The following is a 17,706-nucleotide window of genomic DNA, read 5'->3' as shown; positions in this document are numbered from 1 at the left end:
TATTGATATTCTCGAAATTTTTTATTAAAAATGAAATTTCACGAGTGTCGGGACCTTCCTCATAGTCTCCATGTTCATTTCGGAATAAAGTTTCATAAACGAGAACTCTTAAGGTGATATGAAAGCGCTATATATACATACCAAAAAGTCAAAATGTTCATAAAACTTTTCTCCAAACTGGGTATTAACATTTATTAACATTTTCACGTTCTAATATATATAGAATAACCCTTTCATATCACCTTAAACAGAACGGAAATTGACAATAGAATTTAATTATTGCTGTTAACTTCACTTGCAACTAAAAGGGGTTTACAAAGAACGGAAATTGTCACTATAATTAAATTATTGCTGTTAACTTTATTTGCAACTAAAAGAATGGAAATTGACGCTAGAATTTAATTATTGCTGTTAACTTCACTTGCAACTAAAAGGGGTTTACAAAGAACGGAAATTGTCACTATAATTAAATTATTGCTGTTAACTTTATTTGCAACTAAAAGAATGGAAATTGACGCTAGAATTTAATTATTACTGTTAACTTCACTTGCAACTAAAAAAATGGAAATTAACGCTAGAATTTAATTATTGCTGTAAACTTTATTTGCAACTAAAAGAATTAAGAACGGAAAATGACGTTAATATTTAATTATTGCTGTTAACTTTACTTGCAACTAAAAGAATGGACATTGACGCTAGAATTTAATTATTGCTGTTAACTTTACTTGGAAGTAAAAGAATGGAAATTGAAGCTAGAATTTAATTATTGCTGTTAACTTTGCTTGCAACTAAAAGAATGGAAATTGACGCTAGAATTGAATTATTGCTGTTAACATTACTTGGAACTAAAAGGGTTAAAAAGAACGGAAATTGTCACTATAATTTAATTATTGCTGATAACTTTACTTGCAACTAATGTCTATGATTATTTATTGTTTTTTTTTTTCTTGTAGTGGAGAGGTTGCAACACACGTTAGCTGAGAATCTCTCGGATTTATTTCCCATTTTTCTATCTCTTTCAGCATAAGTCGTGTTAACATCGGACATATCTTTAAATATTGCTATCTTGATACCAGCTCCTAGTAGCACAAAATATTTCCAATATATCTAAAAAATATCGTACATTTTGTAAATATTTACCAGACACTCGAAATAATTGCGAAACAATTATCCTCAAAATAATATATTTATANTGAGATCTTGGGAGGTATTTTATATTTTCCTATTTATTGGTATTTTCAATTTTCAAATTTGCCGCCGAATTCCCGGCCTACCCTTTTATAACATCTTACCCTCGCTTGTAATTTGTAATAAATAATGATTGTACAATTCTTCAAAGATTACATAGAAAATTAATACAATAAATCGTTCTATACACGAAGAAAATGTATTAATCATTATATCTATTTATATTAAGTTGAGATCTTGGGACAAACTTTGTATTTTCTTATTTGTTGGTCTTTTCAATTTTCAAATTTGCCGCCGAATTTCAGGCCTACACTTTTATAACATCTTGCCCTCGCTTATAATTATTTGTAATAAATAATGACTGTACAATTTTTTAAAGATTACATACCAAATACAAACGCTAAATCGTTCTATACACGAAGTAAATGTTTAATCATTATATCTATTTATATTACGTTGAGATCATGGGACAAACTTTGTATTTTCCTATTTGTTGGTCTTTTCACTTTTCAAATTTCCCGCCGAATTCCCGACCTACACTTATATAACATCTTAGCCTCGCTTATAATTATTTGTCATAAATAATGATTGTACAATTTTTCATTGATTACGTAGAAAATTAATACGCTAAATCGTTCTATACATGAAGTAAATGAATAACCCCACAAACTTCACAATCGGCGTCAGGAGCGAGTGGGGTCTCCATGGCGACGGGGGCGTGGCTAACCTAGCGACGATGCGCGCGCATAGGGATTTTACAGGGCTTGCCCTACACCCAGAGAAATATTCCCTGGAGAATTCAAACGTTTCCCGCCAACCGAACGGGTTAAAAAAAAATAGTGGAACTTACTTTTGAGCGACACCACTCGTGAAACGAATAACCCCACAAACATCACAATCGGCGTCAGGAGCGCGTGGGGTCTCCATGGCAACGGGGGCGTGGCTAACCTAGCGTCGATGCGCGCGCATAGGGATTTTATAGAACTTGCCCTACACCCAGACAAATATTCTCTGGAGATTTCAAACGTTTCCCATAAACCAAAAGGGTTTAAAAAAATAGTGGAACTTACTTTCAAGAGACACCACTCGTGAAAGGAATAACCCCACGAACTTCACAATCGGCGTCAGGAGCGCGTGGGGTCTCCATGGCAACGGGGGCGTGGCTAACCTAGCGTCGATGCGCGCGCATAGGGATTTGAAATAGTGGAACTTACTTTTGAGAGACACCACTCGTGGAAATTGTGGGCGAAAGGAACAAACCTGTAGACTACCATACGACCTGTCCTAATACTCGTTTCTGTACACGATGTTCCCCGACAGATGGAGCGACTGTATCATATAGAGATGAGACTCGTGGGCCGGTAGGGCGGGCTTCGAGACTATCACTCGGCCCGTCTTTGTGTGGCATCGGGCCCGACAACGACCGAGGGCCGAGCGATAGATGCACTTCCAATAAGTCTTTCTTCCCACCCGGCAATGGACCGTGTAGATGTGACCGTCGTGGATCAGCTGCAGATTGCCCCGGCCACTCCGCACAAACGGCAGAAGCCCTGGGAACACCAACAGACTGCTCTCACTTTGGGTCAATATGTCTGATGAGGGATCCTAACCTCTAAGGGGTAGATATTAGACATTTAATCGACGTCGATGAGACGCAATTCATCTGTACACTTTTTGGGGGGAACGCCATTTTGAATACGCAAGTGGTAATATAGGCTGGCGCGTACTGTTACCGACGTTTATGTTTATCTTCAGTTTTTTACAGTCTATGGTGAGAATTATACGAAGTGAAGGGTTCTATATGTCGTTTTGGTAAAGTAATGATGATGATATCGAGGTAAAACCGTCGAAATCCCGGGAATTCATTATTCTGTAGACTGTTTAGGACCAGAGGCGCCATCTGTGACGTTTAGCTGCAACTAAATTTTTGCTCTAATGCTTCGAAATTTTAATCGCGATTTAATTAAGACGATTTGAAAGGCTCTGGGAACACCAACAGACTGCTCTCACTTTGGGTCAATATGTCTGATGAGGGATCCTAACCTCTAAGGGGTAGATATTAGACATTTCATCGACGTCGATGAGACGAAATTCATCTGTACACTTTTTGGGGGGAACGTCATTTTGAATACGCAAGTGGTAATATAGGCTGGCGCGTATCGTTACCGACATTTATATTTATGTTTAAGTCTTTTACAGTCTACGGTGAGAATTATATATACTGAAGCGTTCCATATGTTATTTTGATAAAATAATGACGAAGAGATCGATGTGAAATTCGAAATCTTGGGATTTCGTTATTCTATAGACTGTTTAGGACCAGAGGCGCCATCTGTGACGTTTAGCTGCAACTAAATTTTTGCACTAATGCTTCGAAATTTTAATCGCGATTTAATTAAGATGACATGAAAGGCGCTGAGAAATTTAATCGACGTCGCATCGCCTTAATGAATGGAAGTTCTCTGACAGCAAATGAGTTAAAAAAAAATTAAGTAAACAATTAAACTTACTTACCTCCTATCATAAATACCAGGAGACCGAATATAAAACCTTCACAGTAAGAATTCTTCGTCATTAACACAATCAAACGAGAGAAAAAGCTAATTTTGCCATAAAATGGCGACTAACCTAAAACTGCGTCGCCATAAATCGCGGCTATAAAATAAATATAAAAAGATATCCTTTGAACAAATTATCCTGAATTTTATGCAATTAATATTTGGATATAGCCATAAATTGCGACTATAAAATAAACATAAAAAGAGGTCCTTTGAACAAATTATCCTGAATTTTATGCAATTAACATTTGAACATTGCAATAAATAAAATTAAAATTTTGTTAACCCGAGATTTCAGCCAGAAATTAAAATTAAAAATCCATTCCATTCACTTATGCATGACAAACGGTCATTTTTATCCATAAATTATGAATAATCATATTTTTATATAACAGCCACACATACGGATGTTACACAAGAACACTTTGCAATATGGTTCATATTTGCAAGACCGGTCGCAGGAAATTGATCCTTACGGTCTCAATTTTTCTAATCAATTATCAGGGATGTGCATGCTTCTCCGCAATTAAACAAAAGCTCTTCCGAATATTCGTAAATAACAAAAAACAGGAAACAAATCGATAACACGATTTTTCAATGAAAAAGAAATCCAGATACTTAAGAAGAGGAAATAGAAATAAGTTTATCGGTGCTTTTTGGATTTTAATTGTTATCAGTGGATCAAACATTATCATAGGAAGTCACGTGGCCGACACGTGGTTTTGGAGAAAAAATCTAATTGCAGGTAAATGTCACAGATGGCGCCGTTAGTTCATTAGGGTATCAAAAATCAGGAATCCAAGGGTTTTCCGCACTTTCACTTCGATCTCTTTATGGTTATTATAGTTATAATAGTTACTCTGAGTACTGATATCAATTTTAACTTAATTTCATTATCAGCCCTTCAACTGTTATCACTGTTATCAGCCAGTAAATTTCTACTCGACTCGACGGCGAAAAACGGAACAAAGGAACAAACAAAATGGGGTAATCTGTACACCAATAATTGACCATTTACCGGCGAATGACCACTTTAAGAGATGTCAAGTATGTGATTCTGGTTGATAGTCATTAGGGTGGTTCTTATTTACTCTTGGCGAAACTTTCTTTGCGACTTTCTTTCACGTCGTGACATGCTTTTTCGCATGTTTCTCGGAAACGGTTAGTCAAACGAGAAAAAGTCATAGGTAATAATATGCGCATAATTAACAGATCTACAACTTTCGTATAAAGCGTTTTTGCATATGATTAATATTTCGCGAGATAAACAAATAAGGCCAATTTATTCTTTAATTTCATGGTCTTTCCCTTTATCCAATTAAACTTTTTCCCATTTATCTCGAAAACAGTAAATCAAACGAGAAAAAGTCATATATAATAATATGCGCATATTTAACACATCTACAACTTTCATATAAAGCGTTTTTGCATATGATTAATATTTCGCGAGATAATCAAATAAGACTGATTTTCTTCATCAATTTCATGGTCTTTCAAGAACCACACTAGTGGTCATTCACTGGGCCTTGTCGTCTGCGTAAAATGGTCATTCACTGGGCCTTGTCGTCTGCGTAAAATGGTCATTCACTGGTGCACTTACCCGAACTCGCTATTATGCGAGAAGGACGGGTGCAACTTCAGGTGCCTCAGCAACGCAGAGGTACTGCCCGAGGAGGTTTTGAAAAATTTCCCGCACATCTCGCACCTCGAGGTGTGGCTGTCAATCTTTTGAAAATATCCCCAAGCCGCACTCCTCTTTCCGCCTCGTTTAGCTGAAATAGAGGCAGCTTCGTCATTACAAGCAGAAATGCGCGGGGAGATGTATCCCGCCACTATTTAAAGGGCCCCTTGGAGCCCTCTACCCTCTTTACACCTCTGCAAAAATTGTAACTTGTATATAAGGGGCGATTGTTGTTTTTAAATGCATTAACAAAATATACAGATTTAATTTCAAGGCGAGATGAATAATTAACACCTTTTTGTTAATTAATTATGAATATGTGCTTCTGCATTTAGCTGAAATAGAGACAGCTTCCTCATTACAAGAAAAGATGAGCGGGGAGATGTTTTCCGCCCGTATTTAAAGGGCCCCTTGGAGCCCTCTACCCTCTTTACACCTGTGCAAAAATTGTAACTACTATATAAGGGGCCATATCTTCGCGATCGGTAAAACAGGGAACACGTGGGTGCCGCGTCATAATCTCAATCATCCACGCATGACAACTTAATTATAACATGATCATAACCTAATTAAACGATCTAGTTCATGTCCAAGTCCCAAAAACCCACTTTTTCATACTTTTTTTCTGTTTTCCAGTAACTGTAAAAGACTTGAACATAAATATAAATGTCGGTAACGAGACGCGCCAATTTATATTACTACTTGAGTATTCAAAATGACGTCACCACCAAAAAGGGTATAGATGGATTATAATTTATCGCCGTCGATGAAATTTCTCCCCACCTTTCATATCGCCTTAACATAACCTACAATGAACATAAATCGCCTTAACATAACATATAACATGTTCCCGATATTTCTTTCCATATATAAATTTATCACAGCATTATATAACTGCGTAAAAAATGGAATATAAATTTTACCTACATGTTATATGTATGTTACATCAACTACATAACAATGGCGTATGTAATTGTTATAATATTGTTATATAACCGTGTTTGATGGGAAAAAAACATGTTCGGAAATTAAGGTTAGTTTCCAGTTAAAGAACAGGATGCAACTAACGAAATAACAAGGTTTCTATTATGTAATACATAACCTATATTTAACTTATCTTTACTTAGTATCGCAAACGAGGGAATAAGGAGAATTTAATATGCAGTGTTTAATTTACTAGATGATTATTTCTGTACAAAATTAACGCCGTGGCGCTGGAATTACATATTAGAGGTTAGGTTCCACGCGTCGGCGTCGCAATTAACAGTCTCGAATTGATATTCCACGGGGCTTTTTTTAATCCTTTGTTCGATCCTTTTGCACCCGTTATCATATCGAGCTTTTGCTTGTCTGAACCATTCCCTCACTCTTACGTCGAATTTCTTCTTATCAGCGTCATGGCACCGCCTTAAAAGAGACCCTGCAATGATAAAAAAATATCCATGAAATGATAACACGCGGGTATACATTTTTTTCTTTAATTATTAAGGCTTTGTTAAAGTTATGGAAAATGGCAGACGCACGGAATAGGACATTTAGGAACTCCAGTTCGTTCAGCTTCAGTTTTCCTTTTCGGCCTTCCCAGGAATAATTCATTGCTAAGTGATTACTAAAGGTTTTCACTAGGGTCCTTTTCACGGTGTCGTCCAGACCCGTTCCGCCTATCGTGTCGAAGTACTTCATCTGGTGACAAGAAGATGGCGTTACTTCACATAACCTCACATGTATTAAGAATAAGATTGCATTACTTAATTAACATTCTATAATGTTATGTGACTTTGAGGCCACATAACCTCACATCTGTTAAGAAGAAGTCACATAACCTCACATGTATTAAGAATAAAATTGCATTAATTAATTAACTTTCTATAATGTTATGTGACTTTGAAGTCACCTAACCTCACATTTATAATTGTTTTTTAATTACTTCATCTGGTAACAAGAAGATGGCGTTACTGCACATAGCCTCACATCTATTATGAAAAGAATTGCATTACTTAATTAACTTTATATAATGTTATGTGACGCTGAAATCACCTAACCTCACATTCATAATTTTTTTAAATACTTCATCTGTTAAGAAGAAGATGGCGTTACTTCACGTAACCTCACATTTGTTAAGAAGGCACCTAACCTCACATTCATCATTTTTTTAAGTACTTCATATGTTAAGAAGGAGTCACACAACCTCATATCTATTAAGGAAAAGACTGCATTACTTAATTAACTTTTTATGACGTCATATGACTTTGACGTCACCTAACCCCACATTCATAATTTTTTTTAAGTACTTCATCTGTTAAGAAGGAGTCACATAACCTCACATGTATTAAGAATAAGATTGCATTACTTAATTAACTTTCTATGACATCATGTGACGCTGAAATCACCTAACCTCACATCTAATAAGAAAAATGTTCATTGCACTTTTCTCCGGACTGGATGTACCGATTCGTTTCAAATTTTACAACATGAACATACAGGCTCTACAGAAGGTCCCGACACTCATGAAATTTCATTATATATAAAAAAATGTTTCATAACGAGACCTCTTTAACATCACCTTAAAAGGATGTTCATTGCACTTTTCTCCAAACTGGGTGTACCGATTCGTTTCAAATTTTACAACATGAACATACAGGCTCTACAGAGGGTCCCGACACTCATGAAATTTCATTTTATATAAAAAAACTTGTTTAGATACCCATAAACAATATTCATCCTCATAAAAAGTACCATAACCGAACGTACCAATTGGTCCTTCTTTTCGGCGCTGCTTTTCAGCTGTTCTTCCAATTCCGCCAATTGTTGTGCCGTTTTCAGAGGGAACGTCCCATCCAACTGAACAACAGCTTCAACAGCGACTTTGTTGTCCACAGGTTGCAGCAATTGTTTCTGTTGATATTTCAACAAAACCCCATAAATCCTTTGTATGTCATTTTTTATATGCATTATGTTACTTTCCACGGCAGATAAGCGCGCTGAAATAAAACAATACCTGTACCCTTCATCATTTTCAATTAATTTCGTAATGTTTATTTAACAACAAACCTTCCGATAGTTGATGCATATATGGCGTGCGTTCCGATCCAGCTGCAACAATTTAAAACAATTAATTTATTATATTGTTTGTGTAAGCAGCAAATCGTCTCAATAGATACAAAATAGTAAAATGAACATTTTATATACATAAACGTAGTATATNAAGAGGAATTCTCTGATTATTAATCCATATCATCTTATCATCATCGTAATCATTTTGTAATTAGATAAATTTATAATTAGATTATGAATCCATAAGAGAGACACATAAGAATCCGATTACGAATTCAAGAGGAATTCTCTGATTATTAATCCATATCTCTTACGTCCTACCTAATTTTCTATCCCTTGGATTAAGTAAAGATAACCCGGTTTCACAATCGAATATTCTTATCGACCGAACGTCCCCTGATAAGGAGGCGAATTTGGCCCTAATCGGAGTCATCGGGAGGGTTGGAAATCTTTGATAACCGAGATCCGTATCTGAGACTATTATAAAGAGCGTCTCCAGGAGTCATCAGAAAGATGGACAAGTCTTGCGTGTCTTGAGCGTGGTTATGAGACCCGGTTTGTGAGACAATTACGTCTTTCTTAGAGACGCAGCGAGCTCTGCACCTTCCCCTCGTCCAGAATCTGCACCTCCAGTAGATTTTCACCCCTCTTGCCCAATTTTTATGGTAAATGTAGCCTGCTGCATGAAGCCATGGCTGATCCCTCTTCCGCAGCTGATCTAAAAGAAAAAAAGACTTTAGGAGAGATAGGAAAGTATGGAACACCCTCTAGTGGTGATAAAAATGGCGAAACTAAAGATTAAGGTGATATGAAAGACCCTGAGAAGTCTAATAGACGTTTATAAAACGAAATTCATCTATACCCTTTTTGGCGGGAACGTCATTTTGAATACTCAAGTGGTAACATAAACTGGCGCGTCCCATTACCGACATTTATGGTTATCTTGAGTCTTTTACAGTCTATGGTGAGAATTATACGAACTGAAGGGTTCTATATGTCGTTTTGGTAAAGTAATGATGAAGAGATCGAGGTAAAACTGCCGAAATCCCGGGAATTCATTATTTTAAAGACTGTTTAGGACCAGCGGCGCCATCTGTGACGTTTGGCTGCAACTAAAGTTTCGCTCTAGACACGTCTTACCTACGAGACGAGCCAGCATTCTCTTGCAATCTCTTCATTTTGAATTCTAAGCCTCAAAAACATCAATTCGTAAAACTTAGGATGATATGAAAGGCCCTGAGAAGTCTAATCGACGTCGATAAAACAAATCATCTAAAATTCATCTAAAATTCATCTTCATCATTCTTCTATTCCAAATTCATAATTTATTTCATTCCAATCGCAGTTACGCAGTAATACATAATTATTGTAAATAAATAAATTGCTCAAATTCAATTTCAAAATACATTCACGGAGTAACAAGAGTACCTTCTCCGCATTCTTTTCTTTTTTATAAATATTTATTTTTAATCTTTGTTAACTATCTCAAGCGACGGATTTTGTTTATGACGGCTCGTAGATTTCTTTTGGAGATATTTAAAATATTTGTTGCAAATCTTAATGACATATTCAGTCTTATTAATGTAGAATACATATGAAACGCGAATGTGAAACGCTATGATCTGAGTACATTTCTAATCGCGTAGATGAACTTTATTTAATCTAATGGATAAAAAAATCAGGTGGAAAATATCATCTGCAGAGAATTTGTTATGTATTCATAATTAGAGATTATCTCTCTTATGGATTCATAATCAGAGATTATCTCTCTTACGAATTTATAATCAGAGATTATCTCTCTTACGAATTTATAATCAGAGATTATCTTTCTTACGAATTTATAATCAGAGATTATCTCTCACGAATTCATAATAAGAGATTATCTCTCTTATGGATTGATAATCGGAGATTATCTCTGTTACGGATGCATAATCAGAGATTATCTCTCTCACGGTTTCAAAATCAGAAATTATCTCTCTTACGAATTTATAATCAGAGATTATCTCTCTTACGAATTCATATTCAATGATTATCTCTCTTATCGATTCATAATCAGAGATTACGGATTCATAATCAGAAATTATCTCTCTTAAGGCACATAATCAGAGATTATCCCTCTTACGGATAGATAATCATAGATTACGGATTTACAATCAGGCTGCAACTACGGATTTATAATCAGAGATTATGAATCCGTAATCATTTTATAATTAGATTTATAATTAGATCCGTAATCATTTTATAATTAAATAAATTTATAATTAGATTATGAATCCATAAGAGAGACACATAAGAATCCGATTACGAATTCAAGAGGAATTCTCTGATTATTAATCCATATCATCTTATCATCATCGTAATCATTTTATAATTAGATAAATTTATAATTAGATTATGAATCCATAAGAGAGACACATAAGAATCCGATTACGAATTCAAACAACATTAATATTTACACCTTTCATTCCCCTATCTATTTTTTTTTATACATATTCAGTTAGTTATTAATTCAATCTAATTGATTAGCGCTAAATTNATATAATTTAAAGAATCGAGAAACTCGCATTTGAACGAGATAAAGGCAAAAAAAGTGTCTTATGCAGTGTTATACTGAAACGATGGCAATACGAGGTCTCGGAGTGAAAATTTAGTTAACCTGGAAATCACAGATGGCGCAGGGGGTCCCTCTGCAGTCAATTAGGGTCTCAGAAACCACGAATCCAGGGTATTTTTGGAGTTTTACTTCGATTTCTTTATAATTATTGTACAAAAACAGGTGGAATATGCCATTTAGTACAATACTCAATATAATTCGACGATATAGCTCTCATATTTCGATCGATATACAATTATTGAAGACTCTAATATGAGAAACGAAAGTGTCAGGACAATTTTATGACAATTTAGAACACTCTGGTAATGGATAAACTCGCATTTGAACGAGATAAAAGGCAAAAAAAAGTGTCTTATGCCCTGCTAAATTAAACGATGGTAATACGAGGTCTCGGAGTGAAAATTTAGTTAACCTGGAAATCACAGATGGCGCAGGGGGTCCCTCTGCAGTCAATTAGGGCCTCAGAAACCATGCATCCCGAGTATTTCTGGAGTTTTACTTCGATTTCTTTATAATTATTGAAAGAAAAATTACATATGGAGTATGCCATTAAGTACAATACCCAATATAATTCGACACAACTTTCAATATAAAAACCAACGTCGGCAACGTATGTATCTAGAAAACCCTGTTTTACCGACGTCGACAAAGTTCCTCGGCGTGTTTCACATCACCTTAAGCTATTTCAATATTTTCAATATGAATACTACAATCGAACGACTTACCTCTCCGTGATAACTTGCAGTTCTTCATTTCACTTAACATAATTCCAATAATCATCCCGCAATGCGTAAAATCCCGTTTTTACGCGTAAATCGCGACGAACGATGTGGGGGCAAAACTTAATGTCAAAAGTAAATGTTTTGCAAATATTTCAAACGTCCGGTAAATATTTACAAGGTGTACGATATTCGTTAATTATATAAAAAATATAAGAGAAATATTTTGCGATAACAATCTATATAATTTTTTATAACAATATATATGCACTAATGTGGGCACCTAAACCTTATATCAGATTACTATGTCGAAATGACATTTATTTCCTGAGCTCATGCACATCCCTAATACTTTCTTATCACGACCTCATATGTGATAAACTAATCAATGTATTAACACATTCGCGACCGCTGACGTGAATTCACGTCGTTTGCCGCTGACGTGAATTCACGTCGTTTGCCGCTGACGTGAATTCACGTCGTTGCCGCTGACGTGAATTTACGTCGTTGCCGCTGACGTGAATTCACGTCATTTTAAATTCTATTCCTGTACTAACGGCGGGAGCGCGAAATTTGAATCGCCAAGGGGCAGAATGGATTTCCTAAAGGTGTAGAATGTAAATATATAAGAAACATGAAATCATGACTCCGGTTATATATCCGAAAGTGGATGCATTGTAAATTTTCCTATGGCATTTCACTGTGTAAATATTAATAAACTATTTTTTCTTAACCCAAGATAATATTCTAACTTCGTTTCAGTGGATGGAACAATTTAATCGCTAAGAAACTTGTTAACTTTCAATAAAACATGTTCTAATATATTCTTTAAGGGATTCTGTGAATAATCATTTAACAAAAACTACGTTAGGTGGGTCAGGGACGCTCCACGATAATACTAAAATAATTTTCATTAATTGTTTTTGTTTATAAATATTTATTTTCTTTAGGAAATCCATTCTGCCCCTTGGGCGATTCAAATTTCGCGCTGCTCCCGCCGCTAGTACACTGCGCGTATGTAGAGGGCAGTAAGATCGCGAAGAAACCATCGATTAATGCCGGTCTACTGAATCTCGGTACGTTTAGTGTTAAATACATTTATTAGAAAATCTTGAATAAACGTAAAAAGAGAGGGGAATATCCATTTATCGTAGATAACGAAGGTTAAGACCTGATAAACACAATGCTTCTTACCTGGAACTGCAGAATCTACGTCTACGGAAGGTGCATCTGATAAGTTGTTGAACATCAGTCGGTTCTTCTCCTTGACGTCATTTTGAACCAACATGGTCGACCCTTTTCGAAAAAGAACAAAGAAATCAGAATTTATTTATCATCTAGCTTAAATATAACAGTCAAACTGATATACGCCAATGTAGATTACTGTACAAAGTATAACAATTCAGTAAAAAAGAAAAGGAGTCGCTTTGTTTTTTCTTCTCAATTACACTATTCAGCCTAATCTTTGTACAATTCCAAAGGACGATCGCTCTGCACCGCCTAAGAGATCCCCACGTTCAAGGAAAGTCTCTCCCTGCCCAACCTGACACTAAATTGATGCTTCCAGTTCCTAAATCAGCCTCGGGTAGTTGATCCATACAGTACAATTTAATCATATACGCTCTTAATTACACAATTCATCCTAATCTTTGTACAATTCCAAAGGACGATCTCTCTGCACCGCCTTAGGGATCCCCACGTTCAAGGAAAGTCTCTCCCTGCCCAACCTGATGCCCAATCAAAGGATCCAGTTCCTAAATCAGCCCCGGGTAATTGATCCATACAATACAATCTAATCGTATACGCTCTTAATTACACAATTCATCCTAATCTTTGTATAATTGCAAAGGACGATCTCTCGACACCGCCTTAGGGATCCCCACGTCCAAGGAAAGTCTCTCCCTGATCAACCTGACACTAAATCGAAGCTTCCAGTTCCTAAATCAGCCCCGGGTAGTTGATCCATACAGTACAATCTAATCGCCTTCGCTCCTAATTACACAATCCACTCGTTTGTTTGTACAATTCCAGAGAACGCTCTCTCTACAACGTCTTCAGGATGTCCAAGGTCTAATTCTCTCGCAGCCCAACTTGACGCCAAATCGCAGCATCTAGTTCCTAAATCAGTCCTAGCTAGGTGATCCATACAGTACAATCTAATCGCCTTCGCTCCTAATGACACAATCCACCCTTTTGTTTGTACAATTCCAGAGAACGCTCCCTCTACATCTTCAGGATGCCCAACGTCTAAGTCTCTCGCATCCAGTTCCTGGGTCAGTCCTAACTACCTGATCCATATAGTACAACCTAATTGCCTTCGCTCCTAATTACACAATCCACTCGTTTGTTTGTACAATTCCAGAGAACGCTCCCTCTACATCTTCAGGATGCCCAACATCTAAGTCTGTCGCAGCCCAACCTGACGCCAAATCGCAGCATCCAGTTCCTGGGTCAGTCCTAACTACCTGATCCATACAGTACAACCTAATTGCCTTCGCTCCTAATTACACAATCCACTCGTTTGTTTGTACAATTCCAGAGAACGCTCTCTCTACAACGTCTTCAGGATGCCCAAGGTCTAATTCTCTCGCAGCCCAACCTGACGCCAAATCGCAGCATCCAGTTCCTGGGTCAGTCCTAACAACCTGATCCATAGAGTCCAACGCTTTGGCTCCTAATTACACAATGCAACCTATACTTCGTACAATTCCAATTACACAATCCACCGCAACCTCTGTACAATCTTAATAACACAATCCACCTTAACCTCTGTCCAATTCCAAAGAACGACGCCTCTACACCTTGGGGATCCCCACGTCCAAGGAAGGTCTCTCTCAGCCCAACCTGACGCCGAACCGCAGCTTCCAGTTCCTGAGCCATCCCTGGCTGGCGTAGAAGTTGCTCTCGCAGTTCATCTTGTCATGAAACCGCTGAGCCTGTGCCTGCAAGATGGGCCCCGAGACGGGCGCCCCAGTGCTCCTCTGTTCGTTGTACCAGGTGAACAAAGCCTCGTCGACCATCCGATTCTGCGGCTGTCGCATCCTCTTGTACTTGACTTTGTTCCCGCCACAATAGTGCTCCAGTTCCCTCCTCTTCTGGATCCAACCTCTGACGGTGGACTCGTTAATACCGAACTGTCGCGCCACCTGGGCTACGGACAGAGTTTCTTCGTCCAGCCGCTGGAGGACGCCCAGCTTCTCTTCGCACGAGAAGCTCCGTCGCTTTCGATCGGCCTCGACAACCACTACGGGAAACATCGGACATTTAAGGTGATATGAAAGCGTGATACATACACTGGGAGACATCAATGCCCTCCCATCCTGCACAGGCGATGCCGTATCTGCAGGGGAGGCATTCATGTCCGCCATTGTACGTACATAACTTTCATATCACCTTAAGCTCCACGTGCGATATATACACGGGCCTCTCGAAAGCCTAACCTGCAATTTCTGCGGCAACAAGTACAAAAACAGCAAATAGCCTCCTGGTGCACTCCTACCTCTACCACGACGCCAAGCGGAACAAAAACACAACAATCCGCCTCTCGTCAGCGGAACCGCCGAAGCTCCTCCAAGGAACCGATAGTATCAACGAACAATCTCTTTGTTACATACATATGCATAGATATATATTATATATATATAGATATATATACAAGGTAGAACGGCCGAAGTGGACGCGTTAAGGTGAAGTGAAACGTCAGCAACGTAGGTATTTAGAAGAATCTTTCCTACCGATGTCGATCAAGTTCCTCAACGAGTTTCACTTCACCTTAAAGCTACCGATGGGTCATACGTAGACATTGTACCCTACCTTCGTCCAGGGTTTTCTCTGACTCCGATAAGTGGCCAAGCTGGTCATCAACGAAGAAAGTCCTATCATCTTCGTCGTCATCGTATTCTAGGGGCTCCTCTTTTGCGATGACTGCTTGTGGACTGAGAACGGGTGCATCCAGTTCCTTCGTAGAAGATGCAGACATCTTGCACTTCTTCGATGACTGTGCCACTTGTCCGTCGAGTTCCTGAGACCTTTTTACTTTAATCGAAGCTTCGGGCAATTGGTTATTGTTTATAGCACTCTGTGTAACATTGGTATCTCCGACGGGGCTGCTATTAAGGGGCTCTGCTTGGATATCGAATTTTTGCTTCGAAGATCGAACTGCACCTTCGCTAGGTTCCTCCTGTTAAAGAAAAAAAGAAAACACGTAAAGTTATTGCAAATGTCCCCGATGAATAATTAAACATTTCTTTGATATCTGTGAGGGATTGTACCGGGTTCTTTTTTTAATTTATTTAGAAATGTTTGCAAATTACCTCGCATTTGGTCTCGTCTCCGGTCAGTCCTTTTATCTGGAGTACTTCTGCGACTTTAAGGAAGGATGCTAAGTCTTCTTGCTTCACGTTCACCTCTCCTTGATACATAAATTTCAGCAGGGATTCCACATCCGCGTACCCCATGTCTTTTAATACAATTACAGGATGTTGACACGGTATATTCTGCAACGACAGAATGACAAATTAAAGATACTACATTGCATAATTTATTGCCATGGTTTATGTATTGTTTTCTTTCACTATTAGTGATGTGACGAGTTGAGTATTTTAACTCGAACTCGAGTCGAGCATGGATTCGAGTCAACTCAAGTTATTAGTACAAACGAATGCAGTTTACGAGTGAAAGAGTGAGACCGAGATACCAATCGTGACACGAGTTGATAAACTATTCCATTCATCGCATCGCTATTGACGTACCTTAAATATGGTTTTAAAATATGGACTGCAAACCGACAGAACCAGTTTATGGGCTTGTAGTAATTTTCCTTCAACGGCCAGCGTTACATCGACCAAATCATTCTCGGTCAAGTGCGATAAGAAACCAGCAGTTAAATTATTTGAAAAATTGTTCCATTTCAAAGAAAATCTTTCTGCCGTCGGATCTGCCATAGTTTCCTGGAAAATAATATTAATTTACAGATTAATTCACGGATCGTAAATTAGTTAATAGTATATATAAAGCAAACGTAACAAGAAATTGACAAAATTCATACAATCTCTCTTAACCAATATAATCGCTGTAAAGAATTGCACAAAAATCTGTAATATCTGTTACGAATATCATTTTCTAAATCCAGCGAGTTTGTCGTTAAACTTACTTAGAATTTAGGAAAGCTTAACGAAACATCGTCACAGCCATATACTCTAAATTAATAATGAAAAATGACCTAACCTAAAAGCGTGATTACCAAAAAATGAGTTTTCACTCAGCATCGACTTTTACTCATAATTTTAAAATGAACTAAAATACTGATAATGAAAGTAATTAAAAATACACCACCCAATCGTAACGGGTCAAAAAATATAAATGATGTAAATTATTGGATATTATCTCAACGAGCAGTAATTAATTTAAGTAAGGAATTGACTAACACGATAGTCAAATTATATTCATCGTTATCACGTGCAAAATCAATATAAGAAATATTGTCACATGACAGTCTTACTAGTACCTGTAAAAAAAAAAATATAATTACTTCAACCGTCAAGTATTTAATTGAAACGTTTTTATTAAGGACCTTTGGAAATTCTTACTAAATTATAATCTTTTAAAATTGCAATTAATCCTTCATTGTTTGTTTTATATCAATTGTGTTCGGCCGTACCTTTATCTAGAGAAGTTATTCCGCATTCAATTAACCCACTTTAAAATAAGTCATCGGCGACAAACGATACGCGGCATTATTGACCATGACACAAAATCGTAGGTTGACCATAAAATTACACTAGATACATCGAAAGCCTATCTACAGATATAAAATATAGGCATAGACACTCCACGGCATTGGAAAAAGAAAGGTAGGATGGGAATGTTACAGGGTGTGTTCCAATCTAGGTT

General features: G+C 37.2%; 1 protein-coding gene across 7 annotated transcripts; it reads right to left on the bottom strand.

The window, feature by feature from the left end:
* Positions 1-1,205: 1,205 nt before the first annotated feature.
* On the bottom strand, positions 1,206-17,591 carry LOC105703547 (zinc finger and BTB domain-containing protein 17). 7 transcript variants are annotated; one of them, XM_023432854.1, is made up of 9 exons: positions 17,241-17,322; positions 16,566-16,763; positions 16,128-16,310; positions 15,628-15,994; positions 13,009-13,110; positions 8,479-8,520; positions 8,179-8,408; positions 6,951-7,110; positions 6,505-6,847 (listed from the first exon to the last, which is right to left on the bottom strand). In XM_023432854.1, the coding sequence occupies exons 2-9, from the start codon at positions 16,755-16,757 to the stop codon at positions 6,648-6,650; spliced, it is 1,476 nt and encodes a 491-aa protein (XP_023288622.1). In that variant the 5' UTR covers positions 16,758-16,763; positions 17,241-17,322; the 3' UTR covers positions 6,505-6,647. The 7 variants fall into 7 exon arrangements, with proteins under 7 accessions (XP_023288623.1, XP_023288622.1, XP_023288620.1 ...); XM_023432852.1 differs by lacking the exon at positions 17,241-17,322 and adding an exon at positions 16,967-17,232; XM_023432851.1 differs by lacking the exon at positions 17,241-17,322 and adding an exon at positions 17,041-17,232.
* Positions 17,592-17,706: the final 115 nt, after the last annotated feature.

This window comes from Orussus abietinus, unplaced genomic scaffold, assembly GCF_000612105.2.
Source record: "Orussus abietinus isolate OABI.00-Male unplaced genomic scaffold, Oabi_2.0 scaffold445, whole genome shotgun sequence".
Classification (NCBI taxonomy): domain Eukaryota; kingdom Metazoa; phylum Arthropoda; class Insecta; order Hymenoptera; family Orussidae; genus Orussus; species Orussus abietinus.
This window is presented reverse-complemented; position numbering and strand designations above follow the sequence as displayed.